The sequence below is a fragment of the Haliotis rubra genome, unplaced genomic scaffold (genome assembly GCF_003918875.1).
Source record: "Haliotis rubra isolate DU_JTF1 unplaced genomic scaffold, ASM391887v1 Scf2300, whole genome shotgun sequence".
Taxonomy (NCBI): domain Eukaryota; kingdom Metazoa; phylum Mollusca; class Gastropoda; order Lepetellida; family Haliotidae; genus Haliotis; species Haliotis rubra.
In genome coordinates this window covers 36962-46673 of record NW_025766338.1, presented here as the reverse complement: position 1 = coordinate 46673, position 9712 = coordinate 36962, and the positions used below count along the sequence as shown (strand labels likewise).

The following is a 9712-nucleotide window of genomic DNA, read 5'->3' as shown; positions in this document are numbered from 1 at the left end:
TTGGTAATGCTTCGTTCAGTTGCTCTAAAAATGATGACCATTTTACTTTAATCCCAGCATGGAACAACTGTGTGTGTAGTAATTCTCATGATAAGTTATGACCAAAAAAAATGCATTAACTTCTTGGGTCTTTTTGTGATAATGTACTGAAAATGAAGTTTTGTCTTCTCGAGGCATTTTCCCCCACAAATTTATTTCCTTTCTCAATATCGTCACTCGTGAATTAAATAATTATACTTTCGTAATGATTTATTTTTTATTTAATGATGTGTACTTCATCAAAGCTTATTTTTAGTTTTACGTCTTGATCATCATAAAAATATATAGTAGATAACATGTAAGATGACTAGTCCTACAAAACTGTTTCGGTCATTAGTCATCTCTAAGTTTTCCAATAACCATGGACAGACTTAAACCAATATGGCGGACCAAATACTGTACTGGGAATGGTTCATGTCAAAATGGCTGAAAATATGTTGCGTTAGATATGGCTTTGAAAACGACGATACAAGTACTCGCTAAACGCTCTCGAAATTTGGAAATTGAATTTTGAAAAATGATTTAAGATGTCATAGCGATGTCATCGTGTATGTCAAATTTCAACACCGTTTCCGGTAGGACTTGTAATTTATCAAATGAAAGAGCATCTAAACGAATCTATTGTCATCAACCATATATGTAAAGATGACAGCAGAGTGAGGTAATCGCCTAGGACAAATCTAGAAAAAACATTAATGATACATATCCACCAAAGCCAGGACTAACTTCCTGCAATGGTACGGCCAACAAAGTCTTCAACTTCAGGAAAGAAATGAGGGAATACTGTAAGTATCGTCAGCCAAATCGTCAGTACTGATTCACCCTTTATCGCGTAAGTAGTACTGATTTGATTGATCATAATCTATAATCTTGCTCATCAAGTCCTCATTGAAATGCATATTCACCTTCATTCCGGTCATTTCCTGTGCTAAAACATAAACGTTTGACTCGACCGTTGGCACCCACTTCTTCACCACATAATTCGGGGCAAAATCGATTGTTCGACAGTAAATCCTGAAAAAAGGAAAACAAATAAAACCCTGTGTCAAATAAATCATTCATTAACAAAAGAACTTTCGTTTCTATTTCAGCCTACAAATATCTCTAGACTGACGAGTAAACAAGAACGAGAAAACGAAATATGACCTATTTTGTAGAACCAATCATTTTCTTGAAGATGTCCACCCTGCACGTGTCAGGTGTATCGTAAAGGTCTTCTAGATTTGAACTAGCATAGTCGTCGTCACCCCAGACGTGGACGATGAACAGAGTGCTTGAAGTTATTTTTGGTTTTGTTCTAAGATTTCGATTAAATCCTTTCTGGATGCCTTTCTGTTCGCAAGACCTATGGGACTCTAAAGAGATCCATTTGTGCCGATGCCTTGCGTCGATGTTTGCACGAAAGAAACCTCTGCTGTCACAGACCATGTCATGGTCCTGTCCTCACCGCTCGTTACTGCCCAAACCCTTCGCCTTAATGGCCAAGACTTTCTTAGCATCGAAATCGACATTATCGAGAATGAAGAACTGTGCTTTTTTCTGAAGAAAGCCGATTTTGTGTTTCGACAACCGATGGCAGAGTGAGGCATGGCGAAGGCATGGGAACGGTTTTCCAATGCGCGTATTGTTGAAAGAAAGGCTCGTGGGGTGGTCCGCCAGGCATAATGGTGTGGGTGCAATCGATCTGAACAAGAGAGTTGGCCCTGTGGTGTTCGGAATTTCGGTCCAGAAAGAAGAAATGGCGTGACAGCTGCTCGCTATATTGATTAAATCATTAAGACCCCACGTTGTACCACATTTCGGACGTTACAGAAATCACATCTTCCGGGGAAGACAACGGTCGTGCGCACTACCAGAGCAACACTGGACTTCCCTAAGACAACATGGCATCCAGACCCTACAATAGCCTGCACTCAGTCCGAATTTAAAATCCAGTAGAACACATTTGGGACGAGAGATTCAAAGAAAACTGAATGGCCTCCAACCAAGGCCGACAACTGCGAGCTGGACTCGATCAGGCATTTCACAGAGTATGGACCCATCGACCGGCTAATTCATTCCATGTACCAGACGATGCAAAGGATTTCATCAATGCCCATGGAGGCCAGCACGATACTAACTTTGAGATATCTTAGTGGGACCATTTTTTGTGAATTTGTTTGTGTGAACTCTAATGTATTTCCCGAACATGTGTTGCTCCATAATTGTCACGTTTAAACGCAATCTTCCGTTTTTGATTGTTAATTAAAGCGAATTAAAGTGTGTGGTTAAAGAAAACTCTATCGTTTCGCGTTTCTTTTGCGGTTCAGTATATGTTTAAACCGATTTTCATATTACACACACAATACACACTTGCATGCATCTTAAATCGTGTCGCATTTTTGATACAGACTATAGCCCTTAAACAAAGGCTCACGCTTCAGTGGCTAATGCTAATCACCTAGCCCGCATCTCTCTAGCCAGCCATAGTGCTATGTTGTCTTAACAAGACCTTGTTGGTCCAGACTCTGGCAAGCTAGAGTGAAAACCATTACATTAGAAGAGGCCTTTAGAAGAGGTGTGGTGTACGAAGAAGTGTATGAGTGGTCATTATAATTTGTCATTCTCGTTAACAACAAATTGTTCTCTAATTGTAATTGCAATTACGACTGTTTCATTGTTTATGCATTGTTTATAGCATTGTGACATTCATGATATACATTCATTCGATGTGGTATTATTTTGTTATTTCTGCTCCAGAAACTTTGGAAGCTGTAAAATAAGAAACATATGTAAGTGTTTAATGTTCTCTACACATGGATCAAACTACACACTACTGGCCGGTATAAACAGGGACCCGACAATACCACACATTGCCCGGTTTGCATAGTCACGTGAGCTGAGCCATCAACTCATATGGTGCACATGGTACAACACAGCTCATCAACTGACGCCTACTAGGGCCCTACTAGAACTGCCAGTTACACCTGCCAATCAGCATGTATATGTTTATTGTGGGTCGCTCAGGGGCAGTGTTACCTTATTTAACTTACCGATTAAAACAGGCCGTTGGGCAAATATTCAAAACGTGACAGAGTATGTAAACTTTGTAACGGTAACGACGTGGCGATGAATTTCATTATTTATTTATTTGTTCTCACTTTATAAATGCAAAGAGTTAAATATTTAAAGCCATATTTTTTATACCATACCAAAATTTTCATAAAATGTATACATTACTCAATATCAATAAAGATAGCTATTTAGAAAACTCGCTTCATTCTGTAATATTATTGTAAACATTTTTAGAATCGTGGGTAAGAATACTCCATCTAAATATTTCTACATGTACACATAGAAGAAAGATATATTCACTTGTATCTTTATAAAAAATGTATTTGCATATATATAAGACCATTCGCCGTGCAACGGCTCTTCAGTGCACACTGGGTCTGCCATATACACTGACAAGCGTCACCAACAAGTGTGGCACCAGAATGTATTACTGCACCTATCCAGAAGAAAAATGTGTGCGTGTGTGCGCGTGTTTGTGTACTGGTCACGCAAATAAAGTCGGTTCATGACATGGCTCACTGACACATACCATGCCGGAATTTCAAAATGAAGACACCACAACAGTGTACCAACTACTTGCTAATCGGTCTGTATTTTATCACTCTTAGAATGCCGAAAGGATATTGAATGCTGATAGAATATTGCTGCCCAAAGCACTGCATATTTCTCAGTCCGACATCGAAAGACAGATTAAAGGACGATATCGACAAACACATAAGATCGGTTGTGGACGCAGCTCTGCACGCCCTTAGCAACAACTGCATGACAGAGCTAGTAAGAACGATATCATTAAGACTGACTAACTGTCTGACTGAGTTTGGTTTTACTCCGCTTTTAGCAATATTCCAGCAACATCACGGCGGAGGACACCAGAAATTGGCTTCACAACTTGTACCCATGGGGATTCGAGCCCGGGTCTTTTTGGCGTGACGAGCCAACGCTTTAACAACTAGGCTACCCCACCGCCCTGTGTCATTAAGAAAGTGGTAGCAAACTGCAACTGGTGGAAGAGTTCATGTCTAAACGGCGCACAGTCGTTTGCACAGGCGGCATTTGCGTGCACGACATCCACGTGACATTCCACAACTTACGAAATTTGTAATCATTCTAATCAGCGTTTCATGGACGTTAACGGTGAAACGCATGGTCCATAATGACATTTGGGTGGTATCACGAAACACTAGACTAACTATGCCCTATATTGACCATGACACAATAACAGATCAAACAGCTCACAATGAAACATCATGTAACAAAGCTCTGTCAGACAGCAAACTTTCATTTACAGGAATGTTGGATGTAATCGTCCCTACCTAACAAAATCATCAGCTGAAATTTTTACTGCGTTCTTTAATTATCTCACGCATTGACTACTGCAGCAGCCCTCTGACAACATCTCCAAAGAACAGATCACCCGAATACAGCATATCCAAAATAAGCTGCAACAGTGATCTACAAAACTTCTAAATTTGAGCATATCTCTCCCCTGCTACGACAACGTCATTGGCTTCCAGTTGCTGCACGCAGTGTCAATGGAGTCCTTGTTCTTGCCTATAAGTGTTTCCTACTACTACTACTACTACTACTACTACTACTACTATTTACCGCCTCCGTGGTGTAGTGGTTAGGGCGTCCCGCCCGGACAGCGGAAGGTCGCGGGTTCGATCCCCGACCGCGTCGTACAAAAAGACATTAAAATATGGTACTTGTTGGTCCCTGTCTGGCGCTCGGCATTAATGGGTACAACAAGGACTGGTCGGCTCGTAGTCAGTATAATGTGTCTGAGTGGGGTATTTCTGCTTCACTGCGGCATGGTATCTCAGTGGGCTAGCACTATAAACCAGCTTAAGTATGGGCTAGTACAAGCAGCCGCACATACACACGCATGCACGTCGTCATATGAGCAAAATATTCTTAAGCACGACGTAAAACCGAATTTCACCTCACCTCACCTCACTACACTACTACTACTACTACTACTACTACTACTACTACTACTACTACTACTACTACTACTACTACTACTACTACTAATACTACTACTACTACTGCTACTACTTACTGTCCACAAAGGACTCTAAGATCACAAATGTTATTCTCAATCCCTAGGTGAAAACTTCAACTTGTGGCAAAGAAGAATGCTCTATGCTGCAGCATTAAAATGGAACAATCTCCCAGAATATCTTGAATCTGCCTCCAGTCTCTCTTCTTTTAAATCTCAACAAAACACCCACTTGTTTCTACACAACCTTTAAAATTATCGTTTTCTTTAAGCACAGAGAACACATTTATGTCGGGAATTTATGCACTCTATAAATGAATGTATTCTTATTATCAGATTAAAATATATAGGTATGCAGCAGAGAGGGGTTCGGGTGATCCTGGCACAGTCAGACTGGTAAGGCTCATCATCAGCTCAGGGCCCTTGCCCCTCTACACGCAGCCGAGACGGCGAATGGGACTTCTCCCAGGAAACTGTGCCTAGTCGAACCCACCAAGAACTTTCTGGTGAATATGTAGACTCCCCAACACTGCAGCCTTCCGCATTACCCAGAGTGTCAGAAGGGCTGTGCTCTATTATTGTTATTATTAATCACTGCATCACTGCTTGCCATCTTCACCTGACGTTGGGAAAAGTTTCATCATTCAAGATGATAACTGAAGTGAAAAAAACAACTCTTTCCACATCCATAAGAAATATCTGCTAAAAGTAGAGTCGATTGTACAATTGTGATTTATAATGAGCACATATTTGTTTCAACAGTTTTACAGCTGTACGATGTTGTTTGTAAACAATTCGAGTCTGAACCAGACAATCCAGACAATGACGTGTTCATGCCACTATGGTGGTGCAGTTCTTCCAAATGCAACAACCCGTGAGGGCCCCGGGTTAGAATTGGTCTTCAGTAACCCATGCTTGGCGACTATGCTTGTCGTAAGAGGCGACTAACGGGTTCGGGTGGTCAGGCTCGCTGACTTGGTTGACACATGTCATCGGTTCCCAGTTGCGCAGATCGATGCTCATGCTGTTGATCACTGGGTTGTCTGGTCCAGACTTGATTATTTACAGACCGCGCCATATAGCTGGAATATTGCTGAGTGCGGCATAAAACTAAACTCACTCACTCACTCCAAATGCAACAAATCCACAACATCATGTCATGTCTAGTGCCGACCATTCATCCACTGTGCATGTCTTTGGGCGTCTTAGGACGATTTGTAGATGAACGTCAAAACCAACCCACTACGCTCAATGAACAGGGTGTAGCTCTCGCTGATCAGGTGAACAATGTGAGACAAAATGTCATTGGTCAACTCATCAGAATCATGCCTTGTGCACCTAACAGAGGTAGTATCACCCTATATCAGTGACGTTTGCTTCAAAATGCAAACTTGACCACCGACCTTTTCAGAGCCGTTGTACGCCACACTCTCATCACACTGACCATTAAAACAAATTAGATATTATGATTTCCTTTCGCCACAACCAGGTGGTTCAGAAGTTTTGTCTTGATGACGCTCAATGTCTCCTACTTTTCAGGCGTAGAAAATATGAAATCACTTTGGATTGCTGATTAAAAATTTGAACCATATGAAAATGTTTGTCTTCGTTTTATCTTAGGAATAATTTCAATGCAAATCCGTGAGGCAGAATCTTGATTTATTAATATTTGTGTGTGGAGTACATGTGCTCAGCCCAAACGCTTTCTTTCACGTTCATACGCAACACGACATGATGTATGCATCAATAAAGTACTAACAAGAGATTGTGAGTTTATCATGTATATTTTAAAGTAAGATAACACCGTAACCCAGTAACAACTAAAATGCTAACCCAAGTAAATAGAGTAGCCTGTCAGTGTAACGAAAGTTTTTGCCGACCATGTTCCCAATGTTATGGAAATGATGCCTCAGCTTCAAATTGTTCCAAATTATCATCCATAAAGACTCTACCCCGTAAGACATTGTGGGCTGCTGACTTTTCATTGGTAATGAACTCTTATAACAATAATGTAAATGATTTGGCATACAGCTGGCGAGAACACCAAATGTGTAAAGTCACCAAAAGAAATGCCATCAGATAAATAAGCAATTGACTGAAATGATATTTTCTGGGTTAAGCAAATCTGGTGCATCTGTTATCACATAATCGGCACCTTCTCCATATTTGGGGTACCAGAGGCGAGATCAGTCATTGGTAACGCCGCTTCTGTTCCCGTGGCTCCAGCTCCACCTCCAGGCTCTCCTGCGTAGATTTCTCGTGCATTTTGAAATTCTTCTTCCTTTTCCCGAAACACTTGGTACATATGCTGGGTGAGCTTCGCTGAAACCAGCTCACTGGAATTCCAGGAGATCATGGACAAGACAAGTACTCCATCAATTCCCAGGAAATTGCTGATGAATCGAGTTATAGAGTGTTCATCAGGGAGAGATCCTTTGGCAGCGTTGACATGGGCAGCTATCCTGCCATCTCTTAGGAATGGAAGGAAGAGAAATCCTGCCCACAGGACAAGGTTAAGGATGGTGATGACAGCCAGGAGGAAGATCCAGTACCACAAGAATGTGAACATCTTCTCATAGATTTCGGTGATTGGCAAGGTGCACTGAACTCTATACCTGTGAGAAGTCTGCACTTGGTTTATAACAAAATCGCAATGACCATCTTTTACAAGCAACGGATTTATGATGGAGTCCATATCAAAACCAACATAGGATCCAACCCTGATTGCCAGGTGTTGTCTGAAGTGTAATGTTAGGAAAATAAACTGCGCTATCAGATTGACACATAACAGAAGTTTCACAAACAGGTACAGAAGAGCCAGAACGATTCGGTGTCTTTTCAGCAGACTCCCAAATACTCGAGCTGCATCACTGAACATGGCCTGGCAATTCTCAGCATTGGTCAATTGTACACTTTTCAGTGACTCCACAGTTTCCTCCATATTGAAAGTGAACAAGTGCTTGGTGCTGTTCCAGATGATGTTTGGTAGTTTGAAAGCGAGGGCTTGGAAGAAGAGTATGAGTGGTATCCAGAGGTGGTAGGAAGGTACAGGTTCCGGTTTTTCGTCATGATCATCATACATCGACTTCTTATCATACAAGCCCTTCAGAAAACACGATTCCTGTGTGTACGTGTAATGAGACTGTTCGAATTGAGCAGGGCACCAACAACTGATGGGTGTAGTGATGTAACGCATGGCGAATGATCCCACAGAACACACGGTCAATAGAAGGACTGTCCAGAAGCTGTTGATGGAGTCGACATAATCCTGATCTAATCCACGTCCAAACCATGCTCTCAATCCTGCCATTGTTGTCTAGAAACAAAACCAAACATGATTCACGTCATCACTTTGGTCACCAGTTTTTGTGTGTAATGCTGACTAATACAGAAAATCAAAATACTAGTACTGGGAATGCAAACATTAGTTAATGCTATATACTCTGATTTAGATCTACTCACGTGCCACTGCAGTTAATCCGAATACCATCTTCAAGTAAAGCTTACCGAATTGGCATTTCTTTGTACAGAATATGAACTGACCAAGAGCTGCACTCGTTATAGCACTGGGACATCACACAGATGCGCTGTGCTCGACTCACACTAAAACAGATTTTCCATTACCAAATGCATTCGTTATTTTGACGGCTTTTTGGTGGCATTATTTGGATACACATTGTCAAATGAAAAAGAATCTCTTGAATCATAAGTGAACATATTCCTCTGTATTCATCCGACCCGTGAAGATCCGGGATAGAATAGGTCTTCAGCAACGCATGCTTGCCACAAAAGGCGACTATGCTTGTCGTAAGAGGCGACTAACGGGATCGGGTGGTCAGGCTCGCTGACTTGGTTGACACATGTCACATATGTTATACTTGGGATTACACTTTCTCAGTAAAGTACATATTCTAGTACTTTTTGTGTTGAGTCCCTTCCGGGATTCGAACCCACACCTTCTGCGTCAGGCACCTAATCGCCAGTAGACAAAGTCAGACGCCTAGACCGCTCAGCCATTTGACCACTTTCTAAAATGGCATGGTGTATTTCATAGCTTTCGGCCGTGGGAGCCGTACCAAATTAACACTTATCAGAGGGTACACAATGTCCGCAGTCTAGACTACCAGTTGTCCGACTTCCATTTTTTGTGGAAGCTGAAGTGGCTGAGCGGTCCAGGCGTCAGTCTTTGTGTGCTGGCGATTTGGTCCCTGACTCTGAGGGTGTGGGTTCGAATCCCGGATGGGACTCAGCCCCAAAAGTACTAGAATCTGTACTTTACTGAGAAAGTGTAATCCGAAACATAACATGTTACATTTGACCACTTTCTAAAATGGCATTGTGTATTTCATTGGTTGACACATGTCATCGGTTCCCAATTGCGCAGATCTATGCTCATGCTGTTGATCACTGGATTGTCTGGTCCAGACTCGATTATTTACAGACCCCGCCATATAGCTGTAATATTGCTGAGTGCGGCGTAAAACTAAACTCACTCACTCACATGTCATCGGTTCCCAATTGATGATCGATGCTCATGTTGTTGATCACTGGAAGTCAGTTGTAACTAATTTTTCAGCAATTCAGCTCTTAACTTACTGTATTGTTTTATAAACAATG

General features: G+C 41.6%; 1 protein-coding gene across 1 annotated transcript; it reads right to left on the bottom strand.

The window, feature by feature from the left end:
* Positions 1-5607: 5607 nt before the first annotated feature.
* On the bottom strand, positions 5608-8017 carry LOC124278088 (innexin-19-like). Its single transcript, XM_046713836.1, has 2 exons — positions 7251-8017; positions 5608-5751 (listed from the first exon to the last, which is right to left on the bottom strand). The coding sequence occupies exons 1-2, from the start codon at positions 7971-7973 to the stop codon at positions 5740-5742; spliced, it is 735 nt and encodes a 244-aa protein (XP_046569792.1). The 5' UTR covers positions 7974-8017; the 3' UTR covers positions 5608-5739.
* Positions 8018-9712: the final 1695 nt, after the last annotated feature.